Consider the following 18760-nt stretch of genomic DNA (forward strand, 5'->3'; position numbering starts at 1 on the left):
AGCCTTGGTCATCCGCTATTTTTGTTAGCCACGTATTAGACTATGGTTAACTTATGTGCGTGAGTGCCCATAGTATCAACTAAACAAAGCTTAACTGCATAAACAGGTATGGATACTGCATCCTTTACAAATCCCTAATAGAAAATGGAGTAGCATTTCTATGGATTTTGTAGTCGGATTGCCCCGTACGAATTCAGTTCATGACACAAGGATACCTTCTTAGATATCTTCCATATCATCGTTGAAGCATTCTCCCCTCACAACCTATGACAATGGCTGAAAGGGATAGGCACTCCATACTGTCTCCTTCAAAGCTGATGACCACACCAAATTTGAAGGATCGGTATTCTCAATCCAAAATTTATAGAATCACTTGTTATCAAGAATATGAGATATTTTGATGCACAGACTTTACAAAACACATATGGCATGCAAGTCCATTGACCAAGTCTACAATATGAAGGATCTTGCACACTAGTCAAAAATCCAAGTTGGTGCAAATCACAAACCCCTAACAGAAATTTTGCAAGCTCTTCTTTTATTCCTTCATCTAAAATGCAATATACTTGAAAAGCTATTATGAAATTTCGTAAGTTCTTAGTTTATTCCTCCTTTTGAGATGCACATACTTGAAAAGCTATTATGAATATCCAAATCCATACGAACATGCAAATGCAAGAAGAGGTGATTATAATTTATAAAAGAGGTCAAATAATAGCTCTATCTCTCATGCTTACTCTAATGAATTTGCCATTGGTGCTTCACCATCTAAATCAAACTCAAAATTCACAATTTTGATTGCCATCCATTTCACAAAATCCTTCCACTCTATACCCAACTTACACTTTTTGGCACATGTACCAAACATTGGTCAGTCATCTCACTTGGGGCAAACACCTAGACTCGCCATAACAAGCACTTTTGTATCACGTGTAGCACCTAGTTAGTCACAATTGTATTTCATGCCACCCACTTATCTAACTCCTCAAACAACTATCTATGCATCTACATCAATTGAGAATGCATTTACAAATGAGACCCATTTCAACAAGTCTAACTTTATTGCCTAGTTCAATCTAGCGGGGCATATCTTGAACTCTTAAGACTTGTGGGAACTCGTTCATTGGCAACAACACCAACCTAAATCCCAATGGTTTTCAAGGTAGTCCACCTTTTGAAGAGCAAAACAAGCAAAGCTACAATATCCACTATCAAGCTCATCCAAGGTCTTGTGTCCAAGTTCCATTCCCGACTTTAACTTTTTGACCTTAGTTCTAAGCGTTGGGCATGTTCGGTCCACTTCTATGCAGCTCAAGATTGTACCTAATATATCAACATCAACTACAAGCTCCAAGATTTCAAAATCACTAAGTGGAATGATTTGACTGTGCATTTGAGCATTAGGCACAATCTAGTCAACCACTATGTGGCTTGCAATCGTATCCAATGTACCAAAGGTCAAAATCACTAAGACGGATGATTTCATTGTCAAGTTGGCAAAGTACCAATGTCTATCAAGTCACTTAGTTCATGAACAATTTGCCATCTAATACTTCAATTTTATGCAACAAGTTATCTCACAACCCCAATTACCCATGGTCTATAGTTTGCATGTCAACTATTGTGTTCCACAACATTGTGCAATCAATTTTAAGCGATCGTCACTCAAATGTCTAATCATTTTCACGACAAGTGTCACTCAAAGACCAAGGGCAGTTAACCCTCTTCCCATTAAGACCTCGAGTGTATCAAGAAAGGGCACTTCTATCCCTTTCCCAAGTGGGAGAGATCATCCTCCCACGCCTATAAGTTATCCACGCCAGCAAGGTGCTTGCACTGATTAGTACCGACATGCTAGCCACATGGCTTCAAGAACCCCCTTAGCCCACCCCCATGATACTCAAGGGATTATTTGATTGGTTTGCCAACCCTCCTATGGACTTTGGTAGTCAAGAGCACCTTCTCTCCCTTAACAATATTGGATGCAGCCATCACTTCTCTTTCTAAGTTGTGCATCTGTTGAGATATTGGCAATCACACCCAGCTTAGCCTCTTTGTATGGAGCAATGTGGGCTCAGGATACAGAATCCCATAAGCACAGTCATGCAGAATGCTACCTATGGAGCTTCTATAAAGCATTGTACTTGACTATCACTTTAAAATGAGTAATGTAAGATCATGATGCTTTCCTCTTTCAGTTAGTGTCATTCTCATTGTTAGTTCATTACACAAGATTGTGTTTATGAGAGTGTCATTCTCATTGTCAGTTCATTACACAAGATTGTGTTTATGAGTCCAAGCTTCCAACTTGGAACCTAATTCACTTGTGTAACAGTTGTCTCTAAAGTCTCTATGTCAACATGAATCTAGCCTTTATCTTCCATCCTCCATAGCTCCTACCATGCTCTAGATCCTGACATTCTAACATGGTATCACAGCTCAGTCGAGCATGGCTTAGCTCTCCTCTCACTCCTCTCGGCTTTGCTCAACTTCTGTCCAGCTCAAGTTGAAGGCATGACTTCCTTTCTTCACCTAAATCTCATACCCACTATTTGGCAGCCATAGCCAACCTGTACCATGTCCACTTGGAGCCTTCATATCTCTCTCTACATGCCATATTTCTCAATGCTTCCTTCTGGGGGGTTGTTCTTCTACTCAAGACGCCGGTTCCTGGCACCTCTCAGAGTGCAACATTGGCCATTGTATGCTCTAGCATTGCTTAAACTCATGCTCGTTGCTTGTCTACGCCTTGCTCCTGGTCGTACCATCGATTCTCCTACGCGTCGTGATATGTCCTACAAGCATAGGGGAAAGCAAGCCCACTGTCTAAGCTTCCTCTAGCTCAAATATCTTGGCAAATAATCAACTCCACGAGCTGCTGTCACCAAAAAACTAGACCTGCACAAACCCTAATAGACAAGCACCATAGTCATCTTACTTCAAGCTCAAAACTACTTTATTTTCTCTCTCCTGCCACTCAAATCAATCTTCGACCACTCTAATCTGATTGAGAATTAAAGTTTCCAGCAAGCATTTCTCATCAAATCAGCAACAATGAGAGAAATCCAAGCATTAAACTCAACATCAAGTGCTTGAAAGCATAGTATCTATTGATACTTATCAAGTGTTATTTGACACTACATTCCTTGTGTCTCTTGACACAATTAAATCTTCTGCTGCTCAAATCTGAGAGTTTTTTGTGCTGATTTGCTGCTCCAACATGGGCAAAAACTCTCCAACTACTCGGTCCAAAGGGGTCGGGTTTGACACCTAGCAAACCCGCATCAAGCTCATCCTAATAAAGAAGGGTCTTTGGGCCATTACCAATGGCAAAGAGAAGAAGCCTTGGGATGCGAACCTTGCAGCTACTTGGCAGAAGAATGATGACAAAGCACATGCCATCATTAAGCTGAAATTGGATGACAGCTACATCCACCATGTGGATACCTGTGAAACCTCTAATGATACATGGAAGAGATTAGATACTTTGTTTGGTGCACAATCAAAATCAGCTAAGTATCGATTACTGATTGAATTTTTAGGCTAGATATGAAACCTAACACATCTCTTGCAACACATTTAAACTACATGGAAAGTCTCCTAACTCAACTTGCAGGAATTGATCTCAATATGAATGAAGATATTTGTATTGGTGTGTTGTTAAAAAGCCTACCTCCTTACTATAATAATGTGTCAACTACATTAATCAACATGCCTAGTCCTAAACTGATTGATATTAAGGCCTCCCTACTAGACGAAGAAAAGAAGATAAAATCCAAAGAAGAACCAAGCACCTCTAAAGATGAACAAATGTTATATGTCGGTAGTAAGTACAAGGGCAAGAAAGATCAGTTGGTATGTGACTTCTGCAAAAAGAGGTCGCAAAAGGCCTATCTAGCTGCTGTTAAAGAAGAAGAAGACCATGGAGCAAAAGAAGAAGACCACCAGGAGAAAGACAAGCCTCATCAGTTCTTCTACTCCTATTCTGATAGACTTTTTTAGCCTTATATTGCCTAGCCCTAATGCTTCTAACATAAGCTTGTAAACTCCTCATGTAACCTTGTACTACAGCCTCTGTACACTTTGTGAGACCCCTGTTACAGCCTCTGCATGTCCACCATGTCTTTGATACCCACATTTAGCCTTTTCTACGATAGCCTCTAGTATTTACCATGTTTGTGGTGTGCCCACACTTTGCAAGTGGTTACTCACTAAAGCCTCTACACACTTTGTACTTTTCTGGTTGTAATTGAGAAGGGGTGTTGAGATATTGGCAATCACACCCAGCTTAGCCTCTTTATATGGAGCAGTGTGGGCTCAGGATACAGAATCCCATAAGCACAGTCATGCAGAATGCTACCTATCGAGCTTCTATAAGGCATTGTACTTGACTATCACTTTAAAATGAGTAATGCAAGATCATGATACTTTCCTCTTTTAGTTAGTGTCATTTTCATTGTCAATCCATTATACAATATTGTGTTTATGAGCCCAAGCTTCCATCTTGGAACCTAATTCACTTGTGCAACAGTTGTCTCTAAAGTCTCTATGTCTACATGAATCTAGCCTTTATCTTCCATCCTCCATAGCTCCTACCATCCTCTAGATTCCGACATTTTAATAGCATCTACATTTAGTATGCAACCAAAAGCAATAGTACAAACTTTCCCAAGGGATCATGGAGCCCTACTCGGTTCAAACGACCATGACATTAATCAAAATACAATCACCTTTTGCACCTGCGAATCTAAACATTATGGGACCTACAGTTTTGATTGAAGCTGAGACTTGAATAGTTCAACACTCCCATATCGCTTGCCCCTCTTAGAGGCCTCGCAAGTTATAACCCTCCTTGAGGCTACAATGGCAGCCATTCATTTCATAGGTTTTCATCTAGATACCTGCTTGCCTCTTTTTCTTTGGGTGCTTCTCCTCCCCCCCTTTGGCATTGGCATGTTGGGGTGAGAGGAGGTGCTTTCTTCTCCTTCCACTATCCACTAATGAGAGAGAGAGTTATCCTTCTCTTGGTACTTACAAGATCTTGATCATTGTGCTAATATATTCTTATCTTTGTATCTGGATGATCATGCTTGTAATCCACTTTAAATAAGGCTATCTAAAAGAATATACCCATCGCCTTTGTATTCCTGGTAGGTTCATGGGCAACCAATCATAGTACCCCGAAATGGCATTTTGGGGCTGCCGAAACGGAACGGCCGTTTTGGCCCGAAACGGAAACGGGGAAACGCTATTTTAGCATCCTGCAGGAAAACAGACAATGGGTTATCCAGGGAAAAAAAGGACTTCATTTCGCATTTTCAACTAGTCTTTGGCACCTTCGTCTCGTACACTCCAACTCTCTACCTCCTGCAGCTGCTGCTGCTCCTCCTCCTCCTCCTCCTCCTCCTCCTCCTCCTCCTCCTCCTCCTCCTCCTCCTCCTCCTCCTCCTCCTCCTCCTCCTCCTCCTCCTCCTCCTCCTCCTCCTCCTCCTCCTCCTCCTCCTCCTCCTCCTTACTACTACTACTACTTCTTCTTCTTCTTTCCTCCTAAGTTCTAAGTTCTTCTCCTTCCAAGTTCCTTCTTTCCTTCTTCAACTTCCATCCTTCTTCCTTATTCTTCTTCCAAGTTCCCCCCCCCCCCTCCTCCTCCTCCAATCTTCTTCTGAGTTCTTATTACTTATTCTCTTTCCAAATTTCAATTTCCCATTACCTAATCATGATACCATATCCATGTTGGAGGCATGTCACTCCAATCAAGAGATACAAGGGCTCCAATGGATAAAAAAAGAGGTGATGCAACTATTATGGATTGGAGAAATCAGTGAGCGTAACATGCGTGAAAGACCACTTGGCATGTGTTTCCAACTAAGACATCAAGCCTTGCGCAAATATGATGGTAGAAGTAATGGTAAGTCTCCATCTTTGGCGCCGAAAGCGTACGGGTATTAAGCTAGAAAAGGATGAATCCTCTCATTTAATACCACATCAGGCTAATGAAGCAAAAGTGAGACAAGGAGAGGCTAGTGGGCCTAGTGGTGCTAGCCAAATTGGAAGTGCCAGTGGCCCATCAAAAAGAAATACATCCATATCCGTATTAAGTCCAAGTGCAAAAAGGACCGCGTTGCCATCTTAAAGGGCTCCTTGCATAGTGCAAGTATGCATGCAAGCCTTCAAAGGCAAGCAATCATGAAGGCAACTAGGAGCTCACACACTTATTTATTCCATGTGCTATCCCTTTCAATGTGGCCACTACACATCAATGGAAGAAGACAATCAGGACAGTGAGCCGCATAGAATGTAAGTGGAAAGGCCCATCCATGGATGCATTACGTACATAGGAGCTTCAAAAGGAAAAAGCATCCATAAAGGCTCAATTGGAGCCCTTGAAGGAGACGTGGGTAAAATATGGATACACTATGTTATGCAATAGTCAAATATGCACCGCAAGAATGTTTACAATGTTTTGGTCTCTTCATGCAAAGGCATCATGTCCATTAAGGCCATTGATGCCTCTACGTCAAGTCTTATAATCACAAGAGCTTTCATTTGGAAGCACATGTGACGGGTCATCATAGACGTAGGAGTCCAAAATGTGGTACAAGTGGTGACAAATAATGAAAGGAGTTATGTGTCTATGGAATGTATACTTGAGGAGGAGTTTCCTAGCATAGTATGGACTCCATGTACACCCCATTACCTTGACTTGCTTATTGAAGATGTTACACAAATAGCTTGGGTGAATGAAATTTTCAAGACAGCAACATGGTAAGATTTGTGAAGAAGAGGCCATCAGTCACAAACATGTTTCGAGCCAATAGCACACTTGAGTAGAGGTGGTGGATACTCCCGTGTGAGGGGGAGATCTTAGTCTAGGGGAAGAGGATCTTGCCATACTCGATCTAGTCATGAAAATGCAAACAAGGATAAAGATTGCAATTATTGTAGCAAGCATAGCCACATTGCAAAAGAGTGTTGGAAGAAGCAAGCTGATCGGAAGGGTACACAGCAAGGTCATTATGCATCTTCTAGTCATGTAGAGCTTGAGATTGGTGAGAGACTCTTTGCTATGACTCGTGTACGCAACAAGAGCAAGCAACAAGGAAAGCCTGGTGATGTCTAGTATATAGATTATAGTGCCTAAAACCACATGACACCGCATGGCGAGTGGTTTGTTGAGCTGAAATCATGTGCTAATGGCTATGTATGTATTGGAGATGATTCTCAGCACGATATAACACACACAAGTATTCTTCGTTTGGTTATGTCTGATGGCAGGAAAAATCACTTACATGATGTATTGCATGTACCGTCGATCACCAAGAATTTGTTATCTGTAGGTCAGATGGTTGAGCAGAACCTGCACGTATGATTTAATAGAGATGGTTGCTTCATAGAGCAGTATGGCAAAGGATCTAGATTAGTTGCCAAAGGCCAAAGACATGGCAAGATGTTTACTCTGGATGCAACTACACTTGAGTTGAATGCTGCTATGTTTACTCATGATGAGACTTTGCCACTAGATTTGATTATATGTTTATTGTATTAGAGAGCTTGATATGGGTTCTTCCAAATTTGATACGGACCATTGTATGCCAGGAATGGCTCACATGGAGTGAGCGAGAGTCTCCAAAGGCTCTTGCTTTTAGGCGCAATATTTTAAATTAGAGTCAGTGGGTTGAGGCAAAGGCATTGGTGAAAAACCTCACTCCTATTTACATTGTAATGCGCATCACTGATATGGAGAGAAATACTTTGGGCCTTCTATATGAGTATATGGATAAAATTGACAAGGCCTTGCTTCGCAACAAATTTTTGCTCTAAGACAAGTAAGTTATTCTTTAACTTTTATACATGTAATTATTTAGTGTCAATGACTCATGGATAATTGATCATTATTCTAACTTCTAAGTTTTTACCTTATTTTATCTATGATGTTGGGAATAAAGGGTCATCGTGCCTTTTATATGTGCACGGGTGTGAACACACCCTTAGCACATTGTACTTTCATACATATATCTATCTAAAACCTAAAATGGTACATTCATCATTGTATCCAAAAACGCATTCACTCTACACTCTGCTCTCTCACACTCTCCCTGTCTCTCTCACTGCGTGTAATAACTGTCTCTCTTGATCTCCATGCCTAATCGATTCCTTCAAACTGGTATCAGAGCATAAGGTGCTGCAGACGGTCGTCAAGCTGAGCGAGAGCTCAAAGGCGACCAGGAGAGTCATAGGTGTAAGCTGCAGGCAGTGACTCTACGACAAGCGTGGACCAAGCGTGCAACGGGCTGTAGAGCTGACGATCGAGAGGCTGTTGCTGCATGACTAGTCGAGCTGCGCGACAAGCGACGCGACAGAGAACAGCGACCTGGCGTCACGGAAGGAGGGCACGTGGGCGAGAGGCCACGCCAGCGACGAGGTCACGGGACGGCGAACAAGTGCCGTGTCCAGCGGGCGTGCGTCACATCGCACAGCTGACGGGTCCGTTGACCCATCAGATTTTTTTTCTTTCCCAAAATTCAACTTTTCTTTTCTCTCTGAAAATTGCTTCACCCACTAACGGGGCTTCGCGCGCGTAAGCACAAGACTTCAGATCTGTGTAAAATTAGCTCAAAAATTTAGGGCTTTTGTCGAATCTAGGGATCTCAACACAGAAGTGGACAATCTGACTCAGAAATTGCAAAGTCGGTGCACATCTGCACAGAAATTTTGGGGCTTCTCACATTTTTAGTGAAATTCTTTCAATTTCATTGAAATTAGTGCACGCAGGACTTGGACAATTTGGGGATTTGTCCAGATTTCATACGCGCAAGATGCAACAGTGATATTTGTCTCAGAAATTGCAGGAATTTGTGACATTTTGTCCCCGACATTTGCGGCTTTTCATGTACATGCACAAATTGGGCTGAAATTGACCCAATTTCTCGACATTGAGGCACATTGAACCCCGTACAATTTGAGGCTTTTGCAATTTGGGCAAAATTTGTGCAGCATTTGGTCATTTTATATACATGCAGGTTGAATTCCGCACAATTTGGACATTAACACTTGGTAAAATTTGGGGGTTTTACTGAAATTGCTTTATTTTGGTAAAATTGGACAGTCCTATGCATGACAGAGGAAAGGTAGATGTGTGTTTGACGATTGTGAGCACAAAATTTTGGGGCTTTTGACCGTTCGTGTCAAATTTTATGCTCGTGGATACACGAACAACAGAAATTGCAGCTGAAATTTTGGGATTTCTCATGTAAAGTGTGTACATGCCTTTTGGAACAGCTGTAGTCTGTTGGATAATGCTGTAGCACTTGGTTTGGTGCTTCTGAAAACTGAATTACAGATCTGAAATCTATACTTCTGCGTGGTCATTTATTGCTGATTGGTACTTGTTTGTACCTTGGTCACCTGGGTGACAATTTGGGCCTGCATTTACTGGTTTTTTGGTCACTTTTGAGCTGACAACCATGGCTGGCAGCAATGACAGCAATAATTTGATGCATATAAAGAAGCTTGAAGTGCACATAATTTTGCAACGTGGCAAAAACAGTGCTACAATATCCTATTACAAAAGAAGCAAGCAAAGCCGATCAAAACTAAAGGGGCAAAGCCTATGGACATGGATCAGGAGGATTGGGATGAGTTGAATGAGCTTGCACGCTCAACCATAGAGCTATCAATTTCTGATGCCTTGCTCTTCAACATTGAAGGTTTGGATTCTGCATATGCTATATGGACTAGACTGGAAGAACTGTATGCATAGAAGAGCGCTGCAAGTCAAGTGTATTGGCTGAAAAAGCTTATGGATTTGCGTATGAAAGAAGGTACAGCAATGTCTACTCACTTGAGTGAGTTTAACTCCATTTTCAGCCAGTTGGTTGCCTTGAAATTTATGATTGATGAGGAATTTAAGGCTACTTTCTTGCTTTGCACTCTACCAGAGAGTTGGGATACATTCAGGACTGCTATGAGCAATTCTAATGTGATCCTTTTGTATGCCGATGTGGAGAGTGCTCTACTTATGGAAGAGATGAATCGGCAAAACAATGCATCCAGCAAGTCTTCCAGTGCTTTGCATACTAGGGGCAGATCACAGCAAAAGGGCAAATATGATGGCAAGGGATGCAGTAAATCACGTGGCAAAGATGTTGAATGCCATCATTGTGGCAAGAAGGGTCACTTTAAACGTGACTGCTACAAATGGAAAAAAGAAAAAGGAAAAGGCAAGAAGACAGATGATTGCAAGGAAGAGAAGAAGGACAGTCAGCCTAAGAAAAGCAATGTAAAAATTGAAGAGATGAATGTAGTCACTCATGACAGTGACAGTGGCACTGATGTACTCTTTGTCTCTTCACATTTTGGTGCACATGCTCTACTTGCAGATACAGATGATGACATGCATACCTGGATTCTTGATTCAGGTGCTTCTTTTCATGTCACCCCTCATCATGAGTGGTTTTCCACATATACAGGGGGTCGACATGGTGTTGTCCATCTTGGGGACAACTATGCATGTGCAATTGCAAGTATTGGCAGTGTGCAGTTACAGTTTCAGCATGGCTCTGTCTTTACACTTCAACATGTACGGCAGTTCAGCTCAAGAAGAGCTTGATCAGCACAGGGCAGCTAGATGATGATGGTTTTCATAGCACCTTTGGTGATGGAAAATGGAAGATATGTAAGGGATCTAGGGTTATTGCCAGAGGTTGCAAGAGTGATACGTTGTATCCACTCCATGTATCTAGTGTGCGTGGCCATGTTGTTGCCGTGACTGAGCAGCCAAGTGTTTCTTTGTGGCATGGCCGGTTCGGACACATGAGTCAAACAGGAATGAAAGTGCTTTCTCGTTTGGGTTACTTGCCTTGTCTTCGTTATGCTGATTTTGAGCACTCTGATCATTGTATTTATGGCAAACATGCACAGACTTCTTACCAAAAGTCTCTTTCTTTGAAATCTTTTCCTCTAGAGTTAGTACACTCAGATGTATGTCAAATGCCAGGATTATCTTTAGGGGGAAAGAAATATTTTGTCACCTTTGTCGATGATGCTACACGGAAAGTATGGGTTTACCCTACTCGTAGCAAGGATGAAGTGCTTGACAAGTTTAAAAAATTCTTAGCATTGGCTGAATATCAGAAAGATAAGACACTTAAGTGTCTTCGCTTTGATAATGGCACGAAATATCTGTCCAAAGCCTTTCAGGCATTTTGTGACAGCAAAGGAATAAAGAGGGAGCTCACTGCCCCTCATAATCCACCCCAAAATGGAGTTGCAGAGCGTATGAATCGGACCATCCAGGATAAGGTCCGTACAATGCTGTCTCATGCTGCATTACCCCATGGTTTTTGGGCAGAGGCTGTTATGACAGCCGTTCACTGGATTAATCGGTCACCAAACAGGTCTTTGGGGGGGGGGGGGGGGCAGTTCCCAAGAAGCGTGGTCGAGCAAGCAACCTTCATATGCTCATTTGAAAGTGTTTGGCTGCGAGGCTTTTGAGCACATTTGTAAAGAAAAACGCAGCAAACTTGAGCCAAAGTCCTGTAAATGCATTTTCCTGGGATATGGTGGTGAGGGTGAAATGGGGTATAAATTGTGGGATCCCAAGAAAAGGAAAATAGTACGCACCAATGACGTTATCTTCCAGGAAGATCGCATGCACAAACAACCCTGAGGAGGTCCGTAGGGTTGTATTCCGGGAAGAAATACCTTTTGGACAGCAAAATGTGCCCACTGTACAGCAGCAAATACCTGTTGTAAATGAACCTGTAAATGCAGGAAATGATGCTGGAAATGATCAGCCAACTATTGCCCATGAAAATGAGCCATTAGATGTGCAGGAACAGCCAGGACAGCAAGCTGTAAATGCTGATTTGCAGGCTGAAATGCCAGGACAGCATGCTGAAAATGGAAATTTGCAGGAACAGCCAGCAAACAATGACCATTGGGTTAGGAGATCGTCTAGGGCTACTAGACAACCTGACAGATTTGTTCTTGGTGCAATTAATGTGGCTGAGTATGTCATGTTGACAGACTGTGGTGAACCGTCTTGCTTCAAGGAAGCAATGGACAGACAAGACAGCAAGAAATGGTATAAAGCCATGCTGTCAGAGATGGAATCTCTTGAAAAAAATGGCACTTGGGACTTGGTGCAGTTGCTTAAAGGGCAGAAAACCCTTCCATGCAAATGGGTTTACAAAATGAAAGTCACTTTTGGTTCCTCACCAAAGTACAAAGCGAGACTGGTTGCAAAGGGGTACAAGCAGAAGCATGGAATTGACTTTGATGAGATTTTCTCTCCTGAAGTCAAGATGACTACATTGAGAACTATTTTGGGCTTGGTTGCAGCTGAGGATATGGAGCTCATACAGATGGATGTAAAGACCGCGTTTTTACATGGTGATCTGCATGAAGACATATATATGCAGCAGCCTGAAGGGTTTGTTGAACAAGGGAAAGAACAAATGGTATGTAAACTCAAAAGGAGTTTGTATGGGCTGAAACAAGCACCAAGAGAATGGTATTATAAGTTTGATACATTCATGCAGTCCCTAGGCTTTCATAGAAGTCAAGTGGATCACTGCTTGTACACCAAGAAGACAGCAGATGGCAGCCTGATTATCTTGGTTTTGTATGTTGATGACATGCTAATTGCTAGCAGGGATACTCATGCCTTGGATTCATTGAAGCAAAGTCTTCATGGCAGCTTTGACATGAAGGATCTGGGTGATGCAAATCACATTCTTGGCATGCGAATACTCAGAGATAGATCTAAAGGTTTACTCTATCTATCTCAGCAGGAGTATATCTCCAAAGTCTTGCAGCGTTTCAATATGGAGGGGGGAAAACAATTGGGATTCCATTGCCTCCATATGTGAAACTCAGTGCAAAGGACAGCCCTACATCTGATGATGAGAAGGTTGAAATGGCCAAGATACCAAATGCTTCAGTTGTTGGTAGCTTGATATATGCTATGGTTGCTACACGTCCTAACATTGCTTTTGCAGTGGGAGTGGTTAGCAGATACATGGCAACCCCTGGCAAGAAGCATTGGGATGCAGTGAAAGGTATTATGAGATACCTCAAAGGCACAAAGAAGTGTATCTGCTTTGGAAAGCAGAAGGCATCTGTTGTTGGCTTTACGGATACAGACTATGCTGGTCATGCGGACTGCAAGAAGTCCACTTCTGGGTATGTGTTTACTTTCACAGGAGGAGCGGTCTCTTGGATCTCCAAGCTACAAAAGTGTATTGCATTGTCTACTATAGAGGCACAGTATGTAGCTGCCACTGAGGCATGCAAGGAGGCTTTATGACTTTCACGTCTGGTGGGAGAGCTTGGCATCACAGAGGTACCTGTTCTCCATTGTGATAGTCAGAGTGCTATCATGCTAGCACGGAATCCTGTCTTTCATGCAAAGACAAAGCACATACAGGTGAAGTATCACTTCATTAGAGATGTACTTGACAGCAAGAGCATTGAGCTTGTCAAAGTGCATACAGATGATAATTCTACAGACCTTCTCACGAAGGGTCTTCCAACAGAGCGGTTTGCTCATTGCCGACAGATGATGAGAGTTGGATAGATATATTTATTTTAGCTTTGTACATACTTAGACTTAGCTGATTCTTTTCTCCTCTTAAGACACATTGCGTTTAGGTGGAAGGTTGTTGGGAATAAAGGGTCATCGTGCCTTTTATATGTGCACGGGTGTGAACACACCCTTAGCACATTACTTTCATACATATATCTATCTAAAACCTAAAATGGTACATTCGTCATTGTACCTGAAAACGTGTTCACTCTACACTCTGCTCTCTCGCACTCTCCCTGTCTCTCTCACTGCGTGTAATGATTGTCTGTCTTGATCTCCGTGCCTAATCGATTCCTTTATATAATCCATCATCCTTCGCTCTCAAGGGTTGATAAGATTCGTACAATGTGAAAGGCACGATAGGATTGATTCCATAAACCAATCCATGCTATCGCACATATTTTGCATCCTCTTAGACGCAGCAAGGAGTAATACGCTAGTGAGGAGTTAGAGAAGGGCTTCATGGAGTACATTAAGCACCTCAGAGAGGGGATGATATAGATATGATGAGGAGAGTACAGAATGATTTGCTGGCATTCCGCAATCATTCTCTTCAGTTTGGCCGACAACTAGACTTCAAGAAATACAGCTTCAGCCTATCTCTTGGTGGGAGAAATATAGCAATTCTGCTTCTACTTTTATATGTGACTGGTGACTTTTATATTTTCAATCTTAATAATCTAATGCATTATGCAACCTAGGTAACAAGTTCTAAAATCTATTGCCCAGTTCAATGTTGGTTTTACGGCTTGTCTATTAGCAATTGCCAATTATTTAACCTCAATCTCTTAAATTTCAAAAGAAACGCATTGCCATTCGTGTCCTCTCGCAAGATTATCAAGGCATGTTGAGAGGAGTTGGAGCACATGGACCCTCTTCCACACCAAAAAGAGAAACAGGCTCATAACTGCCCAACTAGAGTATTTAGTGTTTTGCCATTGCAATCTCTAGCTTCTTGAGAGAACCGCTCTATCCCCTGAGCCTTCATAGGTAAATTGGTAATGATTAGTATTATGTATAATTAACTTTTTAACCTTGACACTTAACGTTGATTGGAAGTTGGATTACAAATTGTGATATATATGAACATTGAACATGTTGAATCTTCTCTCTTATCTTTGTCTCGTTCACTTTTGCAAGTGAATATTAACAAGATCAATATAGAGAATGTGCGTGACATCTCAAAGATACCACAGCAGGAGCAAGATATCTACTCCATGCTCCATGAGAAGCTATCGGCACCGATACATAAGATTCGTGCACAGTGGAGGGATAGAGTCACTAGAGCGAGAGCCACGCGTGGTCGTGCATCATAGACAAAGTTAGGGCCAAAGTTTCAGACTCAAGCTGAGGCTGTTTCATCAACTTTTCAATCAGGGTCATTGGAGTCGAACGAGATGGTGCACGGATCCTTGGAGTTTGAATGAGTCATGACTCATGATACACAGAAGTCAGTTTAGCATTGCACACTACGGTTACCAGTTGTTCATTGATGTTGATACTTATTAGTCAGTAGTTACTAGAATCTAGAGACTAGTACATAGTGCTCAGTGCTCACTACACTTTGGAGTTTTGATAGATTATTCACATGACATAGTTACACGTATTATTGTATCTTGATTTCACTTATTATGCATTTTGTTTCATTTTTCTTGATGTCAGTCTTCACTGCTCTTCAGATCATAGATGATTTACGAGCCATAAATTATAATTCATTTTTTTGCCTTAAGTTTTGAAAACCGAGTCTTAATTGTGTTAAGCTATCTTACGTTTCAACCATTGAGTCTTGACTCCTGAGTCTTTACTCATAAGTCATGACATGTGTAATGAATCATGATTTCAATCATGTGGCATGAAGACTCAAAGTTTTATATGAAATTTGGATACATGTTGTTGTAGGCATTGATATATTTATATACCCACATAATACCATATTTATTTTAGTGTACAATCCGAAACGTCATTTTCCCATTTCCAAATTTTGATCGAAACTCCACTTTCTCCCGTTTTCATTTCCCCCGTTTCCAAAACTCCCCTGTAGTATGCAGTCAATGTGCACCCAATGACCAATGATGCACTAGCTACTTTGGAGTGGGACCTTTGAATTATGAAAAGAGGGTGAAGATGATGTGACTTACACACCTTAGGCACAATCCTTTTTGGGCCTAAGAGTGGGTGTTGAGCCACTGATATTAGGGTTTGCACGTAGACATGATTATGGTGCATTAATCACTAATTATTCTCCATAAAACAGCACCAAAAAGCATTCAATACCAACTTATAAAAAATAAATGGCTTTATTTTTTATATTTGGATCCACCCCCAATCCTATATAAATAAAAGTCTTGTGTTTATGCATCCCATTCTGTTATTCCAACCAGCCACACCTTCAGCTCTCTCATCATGCATTGCTGACCACATTCATTCCAGAGGACATCATCAGTTCATGGAGTTTGTTCGAGTGCTGCCCCTGCTGTTAGATAGTTACCAGCAGCCCAGCAAACAGTTCATACTGCTGATAAGCTGTGTTTGCTGCTCCATACTGCCACTCATCTGATCAGCTTTCTCCTCAACTTGCTGCCCTGTGTTTTGCAGTCCATCAAGGCCACCCAGCATCCAGTCAACCTCAGGCAGCATCAGCAGCAAGCCTGTTTCACCTCTTGCATCTGTGTTTGGGCCACATACAGGTAGCCCTGCTGGTCACCTACCATCCAGAGTCTTCATTGACTGCTGACATCTCCGTCATAGATCTACAAACTATTGCTGCTCTGTTTTTGTAAGTACAGCACATTCGGACACCCAATCATTCAGTCACCCAATGCATATTTTATGACTTCCTTGTATATTACTTATATGTTGCAGCTTGTTATGCTGACAAGACTGACCTGTTAGTCGGGACGTTTTGGCCCAAAAAAAAAAATTTGCTCGCTCTTTGCAAACTATGCAATTGTTCTCCCGTGCAAAATTCAAATAGATTACTCTTATTTTCTTAGGACAGTTTTCACATAAGCTCAAGCGATCTATTTCCTAAAGCTTTCTAGAAATATTTTTGGAATGGTTGGGAAGAGTTCACTTTTCGTTTACATGAACCAGCCCGTCAGCATTAATGTATCATTCGCTTAACCTTCCCCATAAATCTGACACTGTTTCTGTTCCCCAGTAATGGATAAATACTACTAGCCTGCTAGGCACCTTGATCAAAGTCATAACAAGAAAGATTGTATGCAGTAATATTGGATCAGGACTATCTGCTTTATCAGGTAGAAAGACCTGCATGTGAGTTGCATGGAAAATCCCAAGGAGGGTTTTCCATTACCATGCTCATCGCCATACAACTCAAAAATCGGTTTACCAATAAATTGACGAGTAAACCCATCCTGCGAGTTATTTCAGCTCCAAGATAAACATGGCAATATCCGGGAAAGTGCCTTCTTCAACTGAGATGCTGAAATCCATGAACTCTTATTTGGGATTTACTCAATGACTGTTTCTTATGCAAATCCCATGGATTATATATCAGATAGAATAGTAATGTCGGAGATTTCTGTGGGTTTTTCGAATTCCATGAATCCAAATAAGTATCCTGCTTGTCAAGGGAGAAATATTCACATGCTTTAATTTTCTGGAAACAAACTTTCAAATAGCTTTCAAATAGTAAAGTTCACCTGTCTCAGAATGCATGATACGAAAGTACTGCCAAAATAAAAAGTATCAGGAAAGGAGAAAAGGGGATTGCAATCAGCCAAAATAAAAAGTATCCGGAAAGGGAGGAAAGGGGGGGTGCAATTCATGTTAATGATTGCATATTTAAATATTTTCCCAAACATGGATTTGATCCAACCTCTAGAACAATAGACATCATCCCACCTCCAGAAAGAAAAAGGTCATTAACTAGGAACCTGGTCATTTGCAATAGTGAGAGCTTGAGGTGCAGACAAAGTTGCAATTCTGGTAACTGCATCAAGTCCAGGTAGGTTCCATAAAGTCACAGAGTGGCCCCCAGTGCCAGAAACCTGCACTTAAGCTCCTTAGATCTTAAAATCACAGTCCTACAATCTCACTATTCTGTTCAAGTATATGGTTCTTATGAAGAAAAGTAACTGCAAGCAAGAGAACAAAATTATTACCAGCCAATTTTCACTTGCACCAAGTGCAAGACAGCTGACCCATGGAGATCTTTCCTTTGGACCTTTCCACACTTGTTTCCCTTTCCAAGGATCCAAAATAGCAACACAGCATGCGATTCGGCAATCTGTATAAAGTTTCAAAGAACTGTTAGTACTCATCAGCTGAGCCAACTTGAAGGTATGTTGCAAAAAATTTGGCCTTGCTCTACTTAATTAGGTTCAGACACTTGCCCCAAATTCGAACTGTTCCATCTTCAGATCCAGTAATCACCTGCAAAAAGCAAGGATTACATAGATCAATCAACTGTCAATTGGGATGTCTCAAACATTACACCATAAATGTACCTGTTGTTGAGTTGGTCTTGCACAAATACAGTGAACATAATCAGAATGACCTTTGAAAAACATCTTGATTTTTGTAGTTTCCTGAAAATAAGACACAGAAAAATAGAAGTTCACAAACCCTCATTAAACTTGTTACACACCGTTACTAAAAATTAGTGATTCTGTGGTATGCAACTGAACATCACAAAAATTACTCACAACATCCCAGCAGTAAGCAAGCCCGTCTCCTGCAGCTGAATATATGCAACCTTCCTGGTGTTCAAACACAACCATAACCAAAACCCACCTTGCTTGTCATGATAAAACTCACAAAACTGTCAAAAAAAGATGTTTCATCTATTTGGGGGGAAAATAAATGCAAGCACTGATAAAGTAGGAACATAAGCAGCAGTACTAGAGCATTTGAAGACCCATTCAAGATATAGTCTTCATTACCATGGCATCCCACCCACTTTATATGTGCAATATCAAAGTAAGTGCTGGATCTGCAACAAGTAAATTGACAAAGGAAATGAGCAAACTTGTAACCCTAGGGAACCTGAAAGTATTACCAGCTACAATGGAAAGAATAAACCCAAGACTAGCCAGGAATGACATCGTCTCAAGTAGTCCTCAAACCTAGTCATGCCATCCTATTGAACTTATGGCATTCCATGTGCTTAATACCAGTCAAACAACTAGGATGTCATCAAAACCTCAA

General features: G+C 41.4%; 1 protein-coding gene across 3 annotated transcripts in view; it reads right to left on the bottom strand.

Annotated features, from left to right (window-relative positions):
* DWA1 (DWD (DDB1-binding WD40 protein) hypersensitive to ABA 1) overlaps positions 1-18760 on the bottom strand; it is a 62834-nt gene that overhangs the window by 7909 nt on the left and 36165 nt on the right. For all 3 annotated transcript variants that reach the window (XR_015692723.1, XR_015692722.1, XM_087690213.1), the window contains exons 7-11: positions 18259-18312; positions 18061-18141; positions 17947-17986; positions 17716-17840; positions 17488-17601 (exon numbers count right to left, since the gene is read on the bottom strand). Coding sequence is in view for 1 of the 3 variants with exons in the window: in XM_087690213.1 (XP_087546339.1) it covers positions 17488-17601; positions 17716-17840; positions 17947-17986; positions 18061-18141; positions 18259-18312 (414 nt within the window). In the remaining 2 variants the exon portion in view is untranslated. The remainder of the gene's footprint in view (positions 1-17487; positions 17602-17715; positions 17841-17946; positions 17987-18060; positions 18142-18258; positions 18313-18760) is intronic.

Source organism: Lygodium microphyllum, chromosome 12 (genome assembly GCF_053477565.2).
Source record: "Lygodium microphyllum isolate KBCC chromosome 12, Lygodium_microphyllum_v1.1.10, whole genome shotgun sequence".
Lineage (NCBI taxonomy): Eukaryota > Viridiplantae > Streptophyta > Polypodiopsida > Schizaeales > Lygodiaceae > Lygodium > Lygodium microphyllum.